Source organism: Epinephelus fuscoguttatus, unplaced genomic scaffold (genome assembly GCF_011397635.1).
Source record: "Epinephelus fuscoguttatus unplaced genomic scaffold, E.fuscoguttatus.final_Chr_v1 AP022699.1".
NCBI lineage: Eukaryota > Metazoa > Chordata > Actinopteri > Perciformes > Serranidae > Epinephelus > Epinephelus fuscoguttatus.
The window spans coordinates 999,431-1,020,701 of record NW_026057521.1 but is presented as its reverse complement, the minus strand read 5'-3'; the positions used below and the strand labels follow the sequence as shown (position 1 = coordinate 1,020,701).

Below are 21,271 nucleotides of genomic sequence, written 5' to 3'. Positions count from 1 at the left end.
AACAAAATATATAAACAAAGTGTCAAAAAAGTATGCAATACATGCTAATATATAAAGTAATACACCTCTCTTCTTGCTCTGTCTGCCTCCATCTACTGCAGGTTCAATATTTAAAAGGATAGTGCACCCAAAATGCCGACACATAACACATAATTGAAACCACAAAATATCTCCATACTGCTCGTCCGTAGTGATCCAAGTGTCCTGAAGCCCAACATAAAAAGTTGTTTGGAAAAACCTCATTTGAACTATGTTTTTAGCCTCATTGTAGCCTGCAGCTCTGACTGCTTCTGTGTACACAAAGCTCACGTGAGTGCGCACAAGCACGAGCAGTATGGAGATATTTTGTGGTTTCAATGATGTGTTTTTGGACGTTTGAATCTGGGGCGCCGTCAGCCTCCATTAGGTGGAGTTGTGTTGCTACCTCCTCTCCCCTTGGATCTCTGCAAGTGATGTGAGGACTCTAAAACTTCACCTGAGCCTCCCTCGGCATATGGGTGAGTAGATAATGGCTGAATTTACATTTTTGGCTGCACTATCCCTTTAAGTTCATGAAGTAAATACGGGTGGTCAACGAAATAATTTCTTTTTTTAAACTCATTGATTTCAAAATGATTGAATGCAGGCAGCCATTGTCAGTCAATTATCCAAGGTAGATGGGAAAGTTTCAACCTTTTGTTCTTTTTTTATCTTGGTGTAAAGACTGACAATGGCTACCCAGATTTTGAAATCTATGAGGACAGTTTGGTTGGCCAACCTTATCTAGGTTACATTAACCATGGCAACTATTTGGAACTGCAGTAGACTTAGGCTTCACTTCTACTATTTTCTCCATAATACTGAAATCAGCAAAATTGTTGTTTTGACAATAGACACCATGGTTGAGAAGTCTGAAATACAGTCTTCAAAAATACCAAAATTGGGCAGTAGTCTTGTTTTTTAACAGGATATTTTGAAAGAAGATGAGGCCATTATGACACGCGTTTGATTTGATTTGATTTGATTTGATTTGATTTCCAGGTTGGTGTGAGTAATTGGGATGTATTGATATTTGTATCTATCTGAAGTCTCCAGATCAAAGTCCTAGAAATCACTTCTGACAAAGTAAACTAATGCAGTCTACATTACCCAAAGATACCTATGTTTCATAATACCTCAAATCAATGTTGAAATAAATAGTCATAATGGCAACAACTGATCTATTGTAATCCTGAATTTTTGTTTATCATAAAAATAAAATAGTTTCTCAAAATAAGATCATTCTCTCATAATTATGAGACACATGGGTCATTATCATGAGAAAACTTCTTAAAATTGTATTTGGTGAATGTGATAGGGTTCTGTATTAAATGCAAATAATCTTTACTTACCACACCTAATATCTTATGTACTTTCTCTACTTTTACATTTTAGGCGCTTTATTGATATCAATCCCGAGAGGGGAAGAAAGGCCAGCCAGGAGAAGGTGGTGTCAAAGAAGACGGGGAAGCTGGTCCACAAAAAGGCAGCAACTGTGAATCCCTGTGTGGCCACCCTCATAAAAAATCTTGTGGACTTTGAGTGGGGTTTTATGTAGTCGGTATAGTTCAGTCCATCTGTCTGAAATGTGCAATTCCAGATTTGTTTTTGGACTCACCATTTTTGAGAACCGGTTTGATGTGTTAAATTGTTAGTTTTCTTAGCTGCTATGCAATTGATGTGGTGACTTTAACTCCTGTTGTCTTCAGGAAGGAAGAACGAGGAAGGAAGGAAGGAAGGAAGGAAGGACGGACGGAAAGAATGAAGGACTGTAGGGGGGAGGAAGGAAGAAAAGAAGGAAGAAGGGAATGAAGGAAGGACAGAAGGAAGGAAGAGGGATGGGTGGAAGAAAAGGAGGAGGAAGAGAGAAGGAAGGAAGAAGGGAGGAAAGAAGGAAGGGAGGGAAGAAGGAAGGGAGGACGGAAGGAAGGACAGACGGAAAGAATGAAGGACTGTAGGGGGGAGGAAGGAAGAAAAGAAGGAAGAAGGGAATGAAGGAAGGACAGAAGGAAGGAAGAGGGATGGGTGGAAGGAAAGGAGGAGGAAGAGAGAAGGAAGGAAGAAGGGAGGAAAGAAGGAAGGGAGGACGGAAGGACAGAAGTAAGGAAGAAAGAGGGAAGGGAGGGAAGAAGGAAGGAAGGAAAGAATGAAGGACAGTAGGGGGAGGAAGGAAAGAAGGAAGAATGGGAGGGAGGAAGGAAGGACAGAAGGAGGAAGGAAGAAGGAAGGAAGAAGGGAGGAAAGAGGGAAGGAAGGGAGGACAGAAGGAAAGGAGGAAGGGTTGAAAAAAGGAAGGAAGGGAAGAAGGAGGAAGGAAACAAACTTGTAGTGATGAGTTAAATGAAGTTGAATTGACTGATAATTTGTACTTCATGCTTTACAAACAGTCAAACCAGACAATACAAAATATAATAAAAGTAATGTTAACCATCTCTTGTTATAGTTACAGAAAAAAAGAATATGAGATCCTGTTCAGCACAAGTAATGATGTTTTTATGGATTTTATGGATATTGAAAATTTTCAGCTTTAATAAATGCCTAATGTTGTAAGGCCATCTCTTGTCTGAGCGATTTCTGTGCTAGCAACTTTCAGGGGTTCTACAGTATTAAATATATTTTACAGTAATAAATTGTTTATGGAGAATACAGTAGAAACTGTAAAATAACAGTATAATGGGAACCAAACAGCTGACATTATTATACTGTAAAGTGTATTTTCTATACAGCACAGTACTGTAATATTTTTTACAGTAATAAACTGTTGTTGTAGATTACAGTAGGTACACCGTAGAATAACAGTTTCAAGCTGGCAACTGTAGCTGCCAGTACTTTACTGTAATTTAACAGGAAAATTTGTTACAGTGTATGTTATGTTATGTTTTCCTGCTGTAGAGGAGAAATGTGCTTCTGCACGGGCGTCAGTTCTGCATCCTCGTTCCTCAAGCAGAGTTGGTCCGGACTCCTAGAGCTAGTTACAGCAACGAGCCAGGTTGTAAAGATAATCTAAAGATATAGGATGAGGCAGGTGAGGAAGAAGGAGCAGGTGAGGAGGATGAGGCAGGTGAGGATAAAGAAGCAGGTGAGGAGGAAGAAATAGGTGAGGAGGATGAGGCAGATGAGGAGGAAGAAGCAGGTGAGGAGGATGAGGCAGGTGAAGAGGAAGGACAGGTGAGGAGGAAGAGGCAGGTGAGGAGGATGAGGCAGGTGAGGAGGAAGAGACAGGTGAGGAGGATGAGGCAGGTGAGGAGGAAGAGACAGGTGAGGAGGAAGGACAGGTGAGGAGGATGAGGCAGATGAGGAGGATGAGGCAGGTGAGGAGGATGAGGCAGGTGAAGAGGAAGGAAGGAGGAAGATCTGAAATGACATGAATAGTTGATATGAAAACAGATGAAGACATGAACTTAGTGTCTCACACACTTGGAGGACTCTGAAGACGAAGTCTGACGTGATGAGTTCTGCGTTTGGATAAGCTCCGCCCCCCACTGACTCTGTGTCACGACAAGACGGGGTGGAGTTCATTAACAAGTAAGGTGTTTTTTTTAAAGGTGTATTAACTGTTTTTGGTCCCTATCAGACACCGTATCAAGTTTTTATTCTTCATTTATCAGGGCTGACACCAGGTCAGTAAACAATGTGATGTTTGTTGGTGGGCGGGGCTTAGCTGAGGCAAAACAGTTCTCCACAGACATTAGCTAGCGCTAGCTAACAGCCAGTGGAGGAAGATGATGTGAGTGGTGCGTTCAGAAACACTCATTCTGAGTGTCTGAATGCACCGTTCGGTTATCCAGAGCGCCACACTGTCAGGGTGTCAATCTCTGCCTCTGTCTCCACTTGTCCGTCTCAATCTCTGTCTCTGTCTCCACCTGCCTGTCTCTGTCTCCACCTGTCTCCGGCCATGTGTCTTACCCAGTGCCAGGGTCTTCCTCAGGTAGGCGATGTCATCAAAGCTCTGCAGTTCGGGCATGCCGCAGCCCAGCAGGAGGGAGAAGAGGTTGATGAAGAGGCTGGCGTGCTGCCGGATGGCCAGGTAGGCTTTATAACACATCTCCTGGAACCTGACACACAGATGGGTAAACAGACAGTGAGACGGACACAGGTGGAGACAGGAGGACCAGCACTGAGACAGGTGAGGTGCAGGTGAGACCTCTCGAACTCTTTGGTCTTGGTGGACTCCTGGACTCCTTTACTGATTACGATGAGGAAGTCCTGAGTGAGAACGAACGGCACTCGCTCCCTCTTGTACCCAAACTTCTTCTTCTTGTGGTCCAGGAAGTGGCCGAAGTCGATGTGGAACAGCTGGAGGAGGAGGAGGAGGAGGAAGAGTTAGGGGGTTTGGAGTTTGGACACTTCCAGGATGTGTGGACGACCGCCAGCTCACCTGTCCGTTCTCCTTCACCATGATGTTGGAGTTGTGTCTATCTCCGATTCCCAGGATGAATGTCGCCACACAATAACCTGCACACGACCTGGTGAAGAGGTCGATGGCCCGGTCGTACCTGAGACACACACAGGAAGTCAGGAGAGATCAGTGGTTAAACTGCTTCCTGTGGGGGCGGCGAGGACAGACATGTAGGGATGGAAAATAAAAGAGCCGTCACAGCCACGGTGTTTCCATTCAGACGGTATGTAGTTTATTTGCTAACATTTCTATCGTCACTTTATTCTGTTCTGTCTTCACGTTCTTGATTTTTACCTTTACCTTTATTGTTGTTTATCATTTATCGTTGCTTATCACTGTTTATCACTGTTTATCATTTCTTGTTGTTTATCACACCCATCAGTGTTCATTTCATTGAAGAAAACTCTGATAAAAAAAATACGTCAACAGCGTTTACTTCCAGAACGAAGATGAGACGATGACGAGCTGAAAACAGATCTTGATGATAAAAACTGATGACGTGTGTGTTAGTCAGCTGAGGACTGTTGGACATCTAAAATAAGACAGGAGGAGGATTGGACGGACGGAGAAATGTTTCTAAGAGTGCAGAGTAGAATCAAAGTTCCCCGTCTGATGCCACCTGTCCCCTGGACACCTGAAAGTTCAGAGAGCTGTCGTCGACTGAAACTGTGAATCTAACGAGCATTTTCATGTGAAGACAGAATCTGAAACAGCTGCCAACATCAACACTGGTTCTGACACACCAAAACAAATCTATTGTAGGTTCAATCCTCCTGGTGATAAACCTGATTCTGTCTCTGACTGACAGCACTACCTCAACAAACTTTGTACACCTGCACCAAATTCATACGTCACACATGTTTGGATGTTCCCCACACAAAGACTTTTAAAAACTCGATCACTGAATCAATACGTCCAGTTTGTCTTATTGTAATCAGATCTGTTCATAGACTGACATATTGCGGTAAGCGTGTTGTGTCATTTCCGGTGTTTCTGTGACAGTGTCTCTGTGCTGCTCTAGTGAACTCTACCAGCTTGTTTTCTGTTTTTCCTCACCTAGGTTGCTTTAACATCTACTTCAAGTCTTAACCCACACTAGCTCTGTTTAAGCGCTTATAGTAATAATAAGCTGTAATAAGTGAACTTTATTTGCTGCGTTGGAGGCGAGGCTCAGTGAACTGGAAATGCTGCTCCACACCATGGAAAATCATTCAGTAGCTGCGGTAGTTAGCCAGTCCCCTGTAGCTGGTGCTGAGCCACATAGCATAGTCTCTGCTAGCGGTCCCCCGGTAACCCTCGTGCAGCCAGGAGGCTGGGTAACTGTCCGTTTCCAACTGCTTTTCCCCAGTCAGCGACACACCCGCTGAGGATAAAACTCTGGTTATTGGAAGCTCTATTCTGAGGAACATGAAGTTAGCAACACCAGCGGCCATAGTCAAATGTATCCCTGGGGCCAGAGCGGGCGACATTGAATCAGATTTAAAACTGCTGGCTAAAGCTAAACGTAGATTCAGTAAAATTGTTATTCACGTCGGCGGCAATGACACCCGGTTACGCCAATCGGAGGTCACTAAAATTAATATTGCCTCGGTGTGTGAATATGTAAAAACGATGTCAGACTACGTAGTATTCTCTGGACCCCTCCCAAATCTGACCAGTGATGACATATTTAGCCGCATGTCATCATTTAATCCCTGGCTGTCCAGGTGGTGTCCAGCAAACGATGTGGGTTTCGTTAATAATTGGCAAACTTTCTGGGGAAAACCTGGTCTTATTAGAGACGGCATTCATCCCACTTTGGATGGAGCTGCTCTCATTTCTAGGAACCTGGAAAACTTTATTAGTAATTTAAATCCCTGACAACCCAGAGTTGAGACCAGGACTCGGAGACGCAGTCCTATACGCCTCTCTGAGCTTCTAGTTCAGTTACCCACCCATAGTTTTATACAAATGGTGTCTGTCCCCCGACCACCTAAATTATCTAAATCTAAAATTAAACAAAGAGGAGTTGTGTATAACAACCTCATAAAAATTAAAACCTCTTCTGTGACAGAAAGACAAAACAGGAGAATTAAATGCGGACTGTTAAATATCAGGTCTCTATCGTCTAAAGCAGTGTTAGTAAACGAATTAATATCAGATAATCATATTGATTTACTCAGTCTCACTGAAACCTGGCTGTGTCCAGATGAATATGTTAGTCTAAATGAGTCCACTCCTCCCAGTCATAATAATGCCCACATTCCTCGAGGCAGCGGCCGGAGAGGGAGTTGCAGCCATTTTTAACTCTAGTCTGTTAATCAGCCCTAAACCTAAACTAGATTATAATTCATTTGAAAGCCTCGTTCTTAGTCTTTTACATCCGACCTGGAAAACCTCGCAGCCACTTTTATTTGTTATAGTGTACCGTGCTCCTGGCCCGTATTCTGAATTTGTATATGAATTCTCAGAGTTTTTATCCAGTCTAGTTCTTAAATCAGATAAAGTTATTATTGTAGACGATTTTAACATTCATGTCGACGTTGATAATGACTCCCTGGCTACCGCGTTTATCTCATTATTAGACTCCATTGGCTTCAGTCAGGTGTACATGAACCCACTCATTGTTTTAACCATACCCTCGATCTAGTTCTGACGTATGGAATTGAAATTGATAACCTAAAAGTCTTTCCACAGAATCCCTCGCTATCGGATCATTATCTGATTACTTTTGATTTCTTTTTACTCGATTACATGCCACTCAGCAACAGTTACTATACTAGATGTTTATCAGATAGTGCTGTCGCAAAATTTAAGGAAAAGATTACTCCGTCATTAAATTCAATACCAATACCTTCAGTAACAGAGGTTTCCTGTACTGACTTTGATCATTTTGTCGATAGCGCCGTAGGCTCGCTGCGAACAACACTTGACTCTGTAGCTCCTCTTAAAAAGAAGTTAAAAAAGCAAAGAAAGTTCGCTCCTTGGTATAACTCTCAAACCCGTAAGTTAAAACAAATATAGCGATAATTTGAAAGGAATTGGCGATTAACCAAACTGGAAGAATCTCGTTTAATTTGGGCAGACAGTCTCAAAACTTACAAGAGGGGCCTCCGCAATGCCAGAGCAAACTATTACTCAGCATTAATAGAAGACAATAAGAACAACCCCAGGTTTCTTTTCAGCACTGTAGCCAGGCTGACTGAGAGTCAAAGCTCTATTGAGCCTTGTATTCCTTTAGCCCTTAGCAGTAATGATTTTATGAGCTTTTTTAATGACAAAATTCTAACTATTAGAGGCAAAATTCATGACCTCCTGTCCTCAGATAGTACCTATCTAACCTCAAACACAGCTGTAAAATCTAATATATATTTAGATTGCTTCTCCCCAATTTCTCTTCAAGAATTGACCGCAGTGATTTCTTCATCTAAATCATCAACATGTCTCTTAGACCCCATCCCAACTAGGCTACTTAAGGAGGTCTTTCCTTTAGTTAACACTCATATATTAGATATGATCAATATATCCTTATTAACAGGCTATGTACCACAGTCTTTTAAGGTAGCTGTAATTAAACCTCTACTAAAAAAGCCCACCCTGGATCCAGAGGTGTTAGCCAACTATAGACCAATATCTAATCTTCCCTTTATGTCAAAGATCCTTGAGAAAGTAGTCGCAGACCAGCTGTGTGATTTTCTCCATGATAATAATTTATTTGAGGAATTTCAGTCAGGATTTAGAGTGCATCATAGCACTGAGACAGCTCTACTTAAAATTACAAATGACCTTCTGATTGCTTCAGACAAAGGACTCGTCTCTGTACTTGTTTTATTAGATCTTAGTGCGGCGTTTGACACAATTGGCCATCAAATTCTACTGCAGAGACTGGTAATGGTAAATAGACCTGCATTTGTATAGCGCCTGTCTAGTCATCCAGTGACCACTCAAAGCGCTTTTTACACTACGAGTCACGTTCACCCATTCACACACACATTCATACACTGGTGGCTGAGGCTACCATACAAGATGCCACCTGCTACTCAGTTTTCACACACTCACACACCGATGGAACAGCTATCGGGAGCAATTTGGGGTTCAGTATCTTGCTCAAGGATGCTCCGACATGCAGCCTGGAGGAGCCCAGGATAGAACCGTTGATCTTTCGATTGGTGGACGACCCGCTCTACCTCTGAGCCACAGCCGCCCCACACTGGAACACTTAATTGGCCTAAAAGGTTCTGCACTAAGCTGGTTTAAATCTTATTTATCTGATCATTTTCAGTTTGTTCACGTTCATAATGAATCATCCTTACGTACTAAAGTTTGTTTTAGAGTTCCACAAGGTTCTGTGCTCGGACCAATCCTATTTACTCTATATATGCTTCCTTTAGGTAACATCTTTAGAAATCACTCTATAAATTTCCATTGTTATGCGGATGATACTCAGTTGTATTTATCGATGAAGCCAGAAGAAAGCAATCAATTAACTAAACTCCATAACTGCCTTAAAGACATAAAAACTTGGATGAGCACCAATTTCCTGATGTTAAATTCAGACAAAACTGAAGTTATTGTTCTTGGCCCCAAACAACTCAGAGACTCTTTATCTGATGACATAGTTTCTCTAGATGGCATTGCTCTGGCCTCTAGCACTACCGTAAGAAACCTCGGAGTAACATTTGATCAAGATTTGTCTTTTAATTCTCATTTAAAACAAACCTCACGGACTGCATTTTTTCATCTGCGTAATATTGTGAAAATTAGGCCTATCCTGACCCGAAAAGATGCAGAAAAATTGGTCCACGCTTTTATTACCTCAAGGCTGGATTACTGTAACTCTCTGTTATCAGGTAGCTCTAGTAAGTCCTTAAAAACTCTCCAGCTAATTCAGAATGCAGCAGCACGTGTACTAACAGGAACTAAGAAACGAGATCATATTTCTCCTGTTTTAGCTTCTCTGCACTGGCTCTCTGTAAAATCCAGAATTGAATTTAAAATCCTACTGTTAACTTATAAAGCTCTAAATGGTCAAGCTCCGTCATATCTTAGAGAGCTCATAGTGCCATATTATCCCACCAGAACACTGCGCTCTGAGAACGCAGGGTTACTCGTGGTCCCTAAAGTCTCCAAAGTAGATCAGGAGCCAGAGCCTTCAGCTATCAGGCTCCTCTCCTGTGGAATCATCTTCCTGTTACAGTCCGGGAGGCAGACACCGTCTCCACATTTAAGACTAGACTTAAGACTTTCCTCTTTGATAAAGCTTATAGTTAGGGCTGGCTCAGGCTTGTCCTGTACCAGCCCTTAGTTAGGCTGACTTAGGCCTAGTCTGCCAGAGGACCCCCCTATAATACACCGGGCACCTTCTCTCCTTCTCTCTCTCTCTCTCTCTCTCTCTCTCTCTCTCTGTCTCTCGTATCCTATTACTGCATCTTGCTAACTCGGCCATTCTGGATGTCACTAATTCGGCTTCTTCTGCGGTCATTACTGTCTGTCCTGCATCTCTCTCTCTCTCTCTCTCTCTCTCTCTCTCTCTCTCTCTCTCTCTCTCTCTCTCTCTGTCTCATTGTGTCATACAGATTACTGTTAATTTATCATGCTGATCTGTTCTGTACGACATCTATTGCACGTCTGTCCGTCCTGGAAGAGGGATCCCTCCTCAGCTGCTTTTCCTGAGGTTTCTACCGTTTTTTCCCCGTTAAAGGGTTTTTTGGGGAGTTTTTCCTGATCAGCTGTGAGGGTCCTAAGGACAGAGGAATGTTGTATGCTGTAAAGCCCTGTGAGGCAAATTGTGATTTGTGATATTGGGCTTTATAAATAAAATTGAATTGAATTGAACTGATTTCAGTGGGCAAAGAGACAGACACTTGGACAGACAATTGAACAGTTGTATTGTTTGACACTGACCCCTCTCTGCGGTTCTTGTCTTTAGTCCAGTGGTGCAGGATGTTGAAGTTGACAGGTATTCAGACATTTGGACAGACAGTTGGACTGACAGACAGTTGGACTGACAGACAGTTGGACAGAAGGACACTGACCCCTCTTCGTGGTTGTTGTCTTTGACCCAGTGGTGCAGGGTGTTGGAGTTGACAGGTATTCACACATTTGGACAGACAGTTGGACTGACAGACAGTTGGACAGAAGGACACTGACCCCTCTCCGTGGTTGTTGTCCTTGACCCAGTGGTGCAGGGTGTTGAAGTTGACAGGTATTCAGACATTTGGACAGACAGTTGGACTGACAGACAGTTGGACAGAAGGACACTGACCCCTCTTCGTGGTTGTTGTCTTTGACCCAGTGGTGCAGGGTGTTGGAGTTGACAGGTATTCAGACAGTTGCACAGTTGGATAGTTGGACAGATAGACAGTTGAACAGACAGACAGTTGGACAGTGGGACACTGACCCCTCTTCGTGGTTGTTGTCCTTGACCCAGTGGTGCAGGGTGTTGAAGTTGGCAGGTATTCAGTCATTTGGACAGACAGTTGGACTGACAGACAGTTGGACTGACAGACAGTTGGACAGAAGGACACTGACCCCTCTTTGTGGTTGTTGTCCTTGACCCAGTGGTGCAGGGTGTTGAAGTTGACAGGTATTCAGACATTTGGACAGACAGTTGGACTGACAGACAGTTGGACTGACAGACAGTTGGACAGAAGGACACTGACCCCTCTCCGTGGTTGTTGTCTTTGACCCAGTGGTGCAGGGTGTTGGAGTTGACAGGTATTCACACATTTGGACAGACAGTTGGACTGACAGACAGTTGGACAGAAGGACACTGACCCCTCTTCGTGGTTGTTGTCTTTGACCCAGTGGTGCAGGGTGTTGGAGTTGACAGGTATTCAGACAGTTGCACAGTTGGATAGTTGGACAGATAGACAGTTGAACAGACAGACAGTTGGACAGTGGGACACTGACCCCTCTCCGCGGTTCTTGTCTTTGATCCAGTGGTGCAGGGTGTTGGAGTTGAACTGCAGCGCCCCCTTCAGGCCCCCTTTACACTGAATCTGCATGATGGTGAAACTGTTCTTCACCACCTCGATCAGACCCACACAGTCCCCGATGGACAGGCAGCCATAAGGCAGCATGCTGAGACACACACACACACACACACACACACACACACACACAGGTTAGACAGCTGCATGATGATGTCACAGAGGTCACTGATGATGTCACAGGTTCTCACCGCAGGTCCAGGCCCTGGTTCTGCCAGATGTTCTCCATAATCTTGATGATCTGCAGTGTCAACATGTCCTGACGCAGGTCTGCGACACACACACACACAGGTTACGCACTACATTACCCACAATCCCCAAGCACAATGCTCATGTTAACATAGTTAGCAATGTGCATCGAAACCAGTGTAGTTGTTAGCACTGAGCTAGCTACCGTCTCCATTCTTAAAGATGATCTCGTTGTTGGTGAAGAGCAGCTCGGACATGATGTCGGGATTCTCCCAGTTCAGCCACAGGGGGCGCTTTGCCGACGACATGATGCGACACTCCTCCAGCCTGAACACACACACTCTAATTTAGTATAGTTGTTTGGTCAGTCAGTCGGTCGGTCAGACGGTTGGTCAGTCGGGTGATCAGTCGGTAGGTTGGTCAGTTGTTTGGTCGGTCGTTGGTCAGTCGATCAGTCAGTTGATCAGTCGGTCACTTGGTTGGTCAGTCGGTTTATCGGTCCGTCGGTTGGCTGGTCGATCAATTGGTTGGTCGGTCTGTCTGTTGATCAATCGGTCGGTTGGTTGATCAGTCCGTCGGTTGGTCTGTCGATCAGTTGGTCACTTGATCGGTCAGTCAGTTTATCAGTTGGCTTGTGGTCGGTCGATCAATCTGTCACTCGGTCGGTCGGTCGGTTGATTAGTTGGTAGGTTGGTCGGTCAGTCGGTCAGTCGGTTGATCAGTCAGTAGGTTGGTCAGTTGGTCGATCGGTCGTTGGTCAGTCGATCAGTCAGCTGATCAGTCGGTCACTTGGTCGGTCGGTTGGTCTGTCGATCAGTTGGTTGGTCGATCAGTCCGTCGGTTGGTCTGTCGATCAGTCCGTCACTTGGTCGGTCAGTCGGTTTATCAGTCCGTCGGTTTATCAGTCGGTCGGTTGGTCGGTCGATCAATCGGTCGCTCGGTCTGTCTGTTGATCAGTCGGTAGGTTGGTCAGTCAGTCAATCGGTTGGTCAGTCGGTTGATCAGTCATTCATTTGGTCGGTCAGTCGGTTTATCAGTCGGTCGGTTGGTCAGTCGATCAATCAGTCGGTTGGTTGATCAGTCCGTTGGTTGGTCTGTCGATCAATTGCTCCATCAGTCGGTGGGTTGAAATGGTACCTGAGGTTTCCCAGCTGATGAACAGGGTTCAGCGGAGAGACGAATCCTTGAAGAGCCTCCATGTAATCAGGACGAGACATGTGTTCAACCAGGAACTTCATCTGAGTCTGACAACCAATCACAGTACAGACACATCAGATTAACCAATCACAGCACAGACACATCCGATCAACCAATCACAGACATAGTTTAAATATTTCTTACTTTCTGTGTTTCATCCTTCTTCTCTTGTTTCAGTGTGTCGGTCAGATTCACCAGTTTGTCCATGGCCTCCACCTGCAGACACACACACACACACACACACACACACACACACACACAGGTTTGTTATTGGCTGGAGTATCACTTCGACCGACTGGGGGGCAGCAGCTTCCCATCAATCAACAGATTTACAGTGACATCACCTGTCTGCTCAGATAGTTCAGGTCTCACCTGTCTGCTCAGATAGTTCAGGTCTCACCTGTGTGTTCAGGTGTTTCAGGTATTACCTGTGTGTCCAGGTGTGTCAGCTCTCACCTGTCTGTTCAGGTGTTTCAGGTCTCACCTGTGTGTTCAGGTGTTTCAGGTCTCACCTGTGTGTTCAGGTGTTTCAGGTATTACCTGTGTGTTCAGGTGTTTCAGGTCTCACCTGTCTGTTCAGGTGTTTCAGGTACATGCCACAGGCTCTGCAGAAAGCCTCCAGCAGCAGGCCGAAGCGGCGGGACACGGTCTTGTTGTGCATCTCTGACCTGAGAACAGACTTCCTGTTAGTGTGAACACGTCACAGACTAATTAATGACTCGTTAACATCAACACAAACTCTGTGCGCCGGATGCTCCTCACTTGAGATGCCAGAAGAAGAAGTGTCCTATCCTCTGATTGGTCAGAGCCTTCTTGATCAGGAAACGTGCCAGTGGATTGTCCAGGTACATCTCATACTTCAACACCTGAAAACACATCATGTGATTCTTCATTAAACTTTATCAGCACGACATGATGTAACAGTGATCAGTGAGGACAGGTGGTGAGGACAGCTGGTGAGAACACGTGGTGAGAACATGTGGTGAGGACACGTGGTGAGGACACGTGGTGAGGACATTTAGATTCAGATTCAGACAACTTTATTTATCCCGCAAGGGGCAATTCATATGTAGCTTTCCCAGTGTACATTCATGCATACATCAGAGAACAACATCATCATTGTCAATGAAACATATTAAGAGCATGGGACAGAGAAGAAGCTACGGTAAAAGCAAAAATACAAAAGCAATAAATTAAACAATAAATAAAACAACCTAAAAATTTTCTCTAAAAGTCATTTAAAACGGGTGCGGTCTGTGTTCAGCAGCTTAATAGCAGAAGGAACATGTGGTAAGGACAAGTGGTGAGCATACATGGTTAGGACAGGTGGTGACAGGTGGTGAGGACAGGTGGTAAGAACAGGTGGTAAGAACAGGTGGTGGGAACAGGTGGTGAGGACAGTTGGTAAGAACAGGTGGTAAGAACAGGTGGTGAGGACAGGTGGTAAGAACAGGTGGTAAGAACAGGTGGTGAGGACAGGTGGTGAGGACAGGTGGTAAGAACAGGTGGTAAGAACAGGTGGTGAGGACAGGTGGTAAGAACAGGTGGTGGGAACAGGTGGTGGGAACAGGTGGTGAGGACAGTTGGTAAGAACAGGTGGTGAGGACAGGTGGTGAGGACAGGTGGTGAGAACAGGTGGTGAGGACAGGTGGTGAGGACAGGTGGTGAGAACAGGTGGTGAGGACAGGTGGTGGGAACATGTGGTGAGGACAGTTGGTAAGAACAGGTGGTGAGGACAGGTGGTGAGGACAGGTGGTGAGAACAGGTGGTGGGAACATGTGGTGAGGACAGTTGGTAAGAACAGGTGGTGAGGACAGGTGGTGAGGACAGGTGGTGAGAACAGGTGGTGAGGACAGGTGGTGAGGACAGGTGGTGAGAACAGGTGGTGAGGACAGGTGGTGAGGACAGGTGGTGAGAACAGGTGGTGAGGACAGTTGGTAAGAACAGGTGGTAAGAACAGGTGGTGAGGACAGGTGGTGAGGACAGGTGGTAAGAACAGGTGGTGAGGACAGGTGGTGAGGACAGGTGGTGAGAACAGGTGGTGGGAACAGGTGGTGAGGACAGTTGGTAAGAACAGGTGGTGAGGACAGGTGGTGAGGACAGGTGGTAAGAACAGGTGGTGAGGACAGTTGGTAAGAACAGGTGGTAAGAACAGGTGGTGAGGACAGGTGGTGAGGACAGGTGGTGAGGACAGGTGGTGGGAACAGGTGGTGAGGACAGGTGGTAAGAACAGGTGGTGAGAACAGGTGGTGAGGACAGGTGGTGAGGACAGGTGGTGAGCACACATGGTGAGGACAGGTGGTGAGGACAGATGGTGAGGACAGTCGGGAAGGACAGGCAGTGAGGACACATGATGAGGACGTGGTGAGAATTGACCAATCAACAGTTAATATCTAAAATAATCAATAAGGATAATATGTTCTAGTTACTGTGTTCATCACATGATTGTTACATGTTCGTCACATGAACGGCGGGAGTTTGTCGAGTAACGTGAGGTGATGCCATGCTGTGATGGTTGATGGTTGGAAATATTTCCCTTCGAGAGCTGAGTGAAGACAACGACTATGTCGGGTGATATTGAGAACTCAGAGTCCAGGAAGTGAAACCTGTGTGTAGTGGCAGCAGGAAGTGTAGCAGCAGGTGAGACAGAAGGTGTAGCAGGAGGTGTAACAGGAAGTGTAACAGAGGGTGTAACAGAAGGTGGAACAGGAGGTGGAACAGAAGGTGGAACAGGAAGTTTAGCAGAAGGTGAGACAGAAGGTGTAACAGAAGGTGTAGTAGGAAATGTAGCGGAAGGTGTAACAGAAGGTATAAGAGGAGGTGTAGCAGGAGCCCAACAGCAGGAGGTGGAGCTGGAGGTGAGACAGAAGACACATCTGGGCCAGTCAGACCACTTGTCCCTGCTTACGATACCAGCATACACCCCCCTCAGTAAAACTGCTCTTATCGCATCCCAAACTGTTCAGGCCTGTCCGGAAGGTGCCTCCCAACAGCTGCTGGACTGCTTTGAAACAACAAACTGGGATGTTTTCAAGCATCAGAACCTGGAGCAGTATACCTCTGCTGTTTTGGGGTACATCAAGTTCTGCACCGACAACGTCACTGTGGATAAGAACAACCAGATCTATCCAAACAGAAAGCCATGGATGAACGGGAAGGTGGAGAACATCGCTTTCAGGTCTGGTGATGGGGCGCTGTACAACACCGCCAGAGCCAACCTGGGGAGGGGCATCAGGGAGGCCAAAGCTGCATACAGGAGGAGGACCGAGAAATGCTTCCAGAGCAGTGACTCCCAGCAGGTGTGGCAAGGAATACAGAACATCACCAACTACAGATCTACCAGCCCATCAGTCACCAACAGCAACGCCTTACCGGCGGAGGAGCTGAACAACTTCTTTGCTCGCTTTGAGGTGCTGCAACCAGAGATAGCTTTGCAACATCCATCAGCTTGCAGCAGTGATGTCCTCATTTTGGAGGAGCAGCAGGTGAGGCGTACACTGAGAGCTGTTAACCCCAGGAAAGCTGCCGGTCCTGATGGTGTCCCTGGAAGGGTGCTGAAGTACTGTACGGCTCAGCTGGCCGGCATCTTCACGAGCATCTTTAACCACTCCCTGAGTCAGGCTGCCGTCCCTCCCTGTCTGAAGTCCTCCATCATTGTTCCCCTCCCCAAGAAGAACATCATCAGTGGTTTGAATGACTATCGGCCAGTAGCCCCTACACCGTTTGCTATGAAATGCTTATGAAGGCTTGTCCGTGCCCACATCACGTCTAGTCTCCCCCCCAGGCTTGACCCCCACCAGTTTGCCTACAGAGCAAATGGGTCCACAGAAGACGCAATCCCCACAGCTCACCACTCTGCTCTTTCCCACCTGGAGCAGCAGGGGAGCTACGCTCGGTTGCTCTTCGTGGACTTCGGCTCTGCTTTTAATACCATCCTACCTGGCAGACTGGTGACCAAACTGTCAAACCGGGAATACCACACTCCAGACCGCCCCCAGAGGGTAAGAGTAGGTGCCCACCTCTCCTCAGCCATCAGCCTCAGCACAGGCTCTCCACAGGGCTGTGTGCTGAGTCCACTATTCTTCACTCTATACACACATAACTGTACCCCCACACAGGCCAGCAACTGCATCAGAAAGTTCGCTGATGACACCACCGTGGTGGGGCTCATCTCGGGGGGTATTAGTCAGCGTATTGGGATGAGGTGAAGCGGCTGTTGGTGTGGTGCACAGAAAACAACCTGATCCTAAACACTACCAAGACAAAAGAGATGGTGGTAGACTTTAGGAGAGCAAAAAAGAACATCATTCAACCACTGTTCATCGGAGGAGACAGTGTGGAGAGGGTCTTTGACTTCCGGTTCCTGGGAGTACATCTGGAGGACAACCTCACATGGAGTGTTAACACCACCACAATTGTCAAGAAGGCCCAGCAGAGACTGCATTTCCTGCAGGTTCTCAGGAACAACCACCGGACCCAAAACCTGCTGGTGTCCTTCTACCACTGTTCCATAGAGAGCATTTTGACATACTGCCTGTGCTTGTGGTTTAGCAGCTGTACTGCAGCAGACAGGAAAGCACTCCAAAGACTTACAAACACAGCTCAAAAAATCACGGGTTGTCCTCTGGCATCCCTCGAGGAACTGTTCCAGGCCCGCTGTCAAAGGTGAGCATAGAACATACTCTGGGACCCCTCCCACCCTGGACACTCCCTGTTCCAAGTGCTGCCCTCAGGCAGACGTTTCAGGACACTGAAGGCAAAAACAAACAGGCTAAGGAACAGCTTCTTTGCCAGAGACATCACTGAAGTAATGAAAATGTGGGTTGTGCGTGCCATAGACTGAGATCTCCTCTAAGTGTCACTATTTATTTATTGTTTTTATTGTGCTTTTTTATTATTTATTGTATTTTTGAATATTCTCGTACTTGTACTCGTCGTCCTCCGCTTATCCGGGTCGTGGGGGCAGCAGCCTCAGCAAAGAAGCCCAGACAGTCAGCCCAGCCACTTCCGTCAGCTCTTCCGCGGGAACCCCGAGGCGTTCCCAGGCCAGCCAGGTGATGTAATCCCTCCAGCGTGTCCTGGGGCGTCCCCGAGGTCTCCTCCCGGTCGGACATGCCCGAAAGAGTGGGCAATCTACCCTTTTCTGGCTGAGCACCATGGCCTCAGACTTGGAGGAACTGATTCTCATCCCAGCCGCTAAACACTCGGCTGTGAACCATCCCAGCAAGAGCTGGAGGTCACTGTTCGATGGAGCTAGGAGGACCACGTCATCTGTAAAAAGCAGGGACAAGATTCTCCCGTCACCGAACCTGACACCCTCCATCACTTGGCTGCGCCTAGAAATTCTGTCCATTAAAGTTATAAACAGAACCGGTGACAAAGGGCAGCCCTGGCGGAATCCAACCCTCACCGGGAACAGGTCCGACTTACTGCCAACCACGCGAACCAGACTCACACTTCGTCGGTACAGGGACTGGATGGCACTTAGCAAGGGGCCACCAACCCCTTACTCCCGGAGCACCCCCCACAGGATGCCCCAGGGGACACGGTCGTAAGCCTTCTCCAAATCCACAAAACACATTTGGACCGGTTGGGCGAACTCCCATGCCCCCTCCAGCACCCTCCAGCAGCGAGGGTTAAGAGCTGGTCCACGGTTCCGCGTCCAGGACGGAAAACCACATTGCTCCTCCTCAATCTGAGGTTCAACTATCGACCGGACCCTCTTCTCCAGCACCCTGGAGTAGACCGGGTAGGCTGAGGAGTGTGATCCCCCTGTAGTTGGAAAACACCCTCTGGTCCCCTTTCTTGAAAATTCAATTCAATTCAATTCAATTTTATTTATAAAGCCCAATATCACAAATCACAATTTGCCTCACAGGGCTTTACAGCATACGACATCCCTCTGTCCTTATGACCCTCACAGCTGATCAGGAAAAACTCCCCAAAAAACCCTTTAACAGGGAAAAAACGGTAGAAATCTCAGGAAGAGCAGCTGAGGAGGGATCCCTCTTCCAGGACGGACAGACGGACAGAATAGATGTCGTACAGAACAGATCAGCATGATAAATTAACAGTAATCCATATGACACAATGAGACAGAGAGAGAGAGAGAGAGAGAGATGCAGGTAATGACAGTAGCTTACAACAACATTATTGAAAGTAATAATATTATAGTTATAGTTCTGGCTACTGCGGTACAATATGTTGAAAGTATGTATTAATACCTGGCAGTATACAAGTGTGACAATAGTCATATGTGTATAATAACAGTAGAAGTATGACTAATGACTAATGATGGCAGCAGCAGCAGCAGGAGGCATCTGGCAGGACCACGGCAGCAGCACAACCACACACGTCACGCTGTCCAGGCACCGCTGTGATATGAGTTAATCTGAGAGACAGTGGAGCACAAAGGCTCCGGAGAAGAAGCCGAGTTAGTGACATCCAGAATGGCCGAGTTAGCAAGATGCAGTAATAGAATACGAGAGAGAGAGAACTCTCCTCTTGGCAACAGCACAGTAGACTATGGCATCACCGACCTAGACCCCTTCTACCTGAGAGCATTTACAGTCAGCCCCTTAACCCCCTTATCAGACCATAGTAAAATCACACTCTACATTAAAACGACAGCAAACGACCCTCACACAGTAGAACCCTGCAATCTGACCTACAGAAAACAACCTTATAAATGGACAAACAAAAGCAAAGACGAATACCAGACAGCAATCAAAAATCCAGTCTTTCAATCCCATTTAGACTGTTTTCTTTCCACCTCGTATCCCCTCAATCAGGATGGCCTCAGACAGGCTGTACAGGACATCTACAACATATTTGACCATGTGGCAGACTTGTCCAGTCTGAAAAAGCGCCAGCACCACAGACCAAAAGACCCGACCAATGACGAGTGGTTTGACACAGAATGCAGACAACTGAGAAAAACTCTCAGAAATGTGTCAAATCAAAAACACAGACAACCTGACAACCCTGAGCTCTGCCTCCAGTACTGGGAAACACTGAGAGTATACAGAAAAACACTCAGAACTAAAAAAGAACAGCATGTGAGGCATCAGTTACAAATAATTGAAGAGTCCATTGACTCCAATGACTTCTGGAAGAAATGGCACTCTTTCAGCAAACCACTATTATTGACTATTGGCTATTCAAAATGGTGACATCTGGAAAAATCACTTTGAAAGTCTGTATACTGCTGTTCCCCTGAATTCGGCCCAAAACAATCTCCTCAACAAATTACAAATTTTAGAATCAGTCATTAAAGACAACCAGAACCCCCTAGACTACCAAATTACTGAAGCAGAGCTGCTGGCTAAAATCCAGGCACTGCAGCCAAAGAAAGCCAGCGGTCCGGAGGGCATTTTAACTGAAATGCTAAAATTTGATGACCATAAATTTAACATTGCCATATTAAAATTATTTAACCTTATTCTGGGTGTCGGACATTTCCCTGACCTCTGGAGTGAAGGAATCATCACACCAATCTTTAAAAGTGGAAACAAATTCGACCCAAACAATTACCGAGGCATCTGTGTCAGCAGCAACCTGGGGAAGTTGTTCTGCAGCATCCTAAACAGCCGACTGCAAGACTTCCTCAGAGAACATGATGTCCTGAGCAAGAGCCAGATAGGATTCACACCCAAACATAGAACAACAGACCATATCTACACCCTTCACACCCTCATTAATAAAGACGTCCACCAAAACAAGAGGAAAATCTTCTCTTGTTTTGTAGACTTCAAAAAAGCATTCGACTCAATTTGGCATGATGGACTGTTCTTAAAATTAATTGAGAAGGGTGTAGGGGGGAAGGTCTATGACATCATCAAAACCATGTACAGTCATATGAAATGTGCTGTTAAAATTAACAACATGGAAACAGATTTCTTCCCCCAGAGTAGAGGAGTAAAACAGGGCTGCAGTCTCAGTCCCACCCTCTTCAACATCTATATCGATGAATTGGCCAAATCACTAGAACTATCTGACATCCCTGGTCTCACTCTGTCTGACACACAGGTTAAATGCCTACTGTTTGCAGATGATCTCATATTGCTGGCTCCATCACATGAAGCACTACAACAGCAACTGGATCATCTGCAAACCTTCTGTCAGACCTGGGCCCTGACAGTTAATCTGGACAAAACCAAAATTATGATATTCCAGAAACGACCCAGGGGTCAGGGAAACCAAACCAGGTTTTTCCTGGGCTCTCATGAGGTGGAGCACACACACGACTACACATACTTAGGACTACACATCACGTCCACGGGAAACTTTAACCTGGCTGTTGATGATCTCAGAGAGAAGGGAAGAAGGGCTTTCTATGCTATAAAGAAATCTTCAAACATTAATATACCCATTAGAATCTGGCTCAAAATATTCAAATCTATAATTGACCCAATTATTCTGTATGGTACTGAGGTGTGGGGTCCTCTTGCAAATCAAGATTTTGAAAAATGGGACAAACACCCCATCGAAATCCTGC

General features: G+C 45.9%; 1 protein-coding gene and 1 long non-coding RNA gene across 17 annotated transcripts in view; one reads left to right on the top strand and one right to left on the bottom strand.

Moving 5' to 3' along the window:
- LOC125885349 (phosphatidylinositol 4,5-bisphosphate 3-kinase catalytic subunit alpha isoform-like) overlaps positions 1 to 21,271 on the bottom strand; it is a 78,758-nt gene that overhangs the window by 8,008 nt on the left and 49,479 nt on the right. Inside the window, exons 19-28 of the mRNA XM_049570832.1 lie at positions 13,537 to 13,640; positions 13,343 to 13,442; positions 12,919 to 12,990; positions 12,715 to 12,821; positions 11,783 to 11,904; positions 11,580 to 11,658; positions 11,309 to 11,479; positions 4,397 to 4,514; positions 4,163 to 4,314; positions 3,925 to 4,073 (exon numbers count right to left, since the gene is read on the bottom strand). Coding sequence (XP_049426789.1) covers positions 3,925 to 4,073; positions 4,163 to 4,314; positions 4,397 to 4,514; positions 11,309 to 11,479; positions 11,580 to 11,658; positions 11,783 to 11,904; positions 12,715 to 12,821; positions 12,919 to 12,990; positions 13,343 to 13,442; positions 13,537 to 13,640 — 1,174 coding nt within the window. The remainder of the gene's footprint in view (positions 1 to 3,924; positions 4,074 to 4,162; positions 4,315 to 4,396; positions 4,515 to 11,308; positions 11,480 to 11,579; positions 11,659 to 11,782; positions 11,905 to 12,714; positions 12,822 to 12,918; positions 12,991 to 13,342; positions 13,443 to 13,536; positions 13,641 to 21,271) is intronic.
- On the top strand, positions 13,793 to 15,298 carry LOC125885373 (uncharacterized). 16 transcript variants are annotated; one of them, XR_007448869.1, is made up of 3 exons: positions 13,793 to 14,240; positions 14,280 to 14,305; positions 14,436 to 15,298. It is a non-coding gene; the product is annotated as an uncharacterized LOC125885373 (long non-coding RNA). The 16 variants fall into 16 exon arrangements; XR_007448874.1 differs by having other exon boundaries at positions 13,793 to 14,305; positions 14,397 to 14,539; positions 14,670 to 15,298; XR_007448870.1 differs by having other exon boundaries at positions 13,793 to 14,305; positions 14,397 to 14,539; positions 14,592 to 15,298.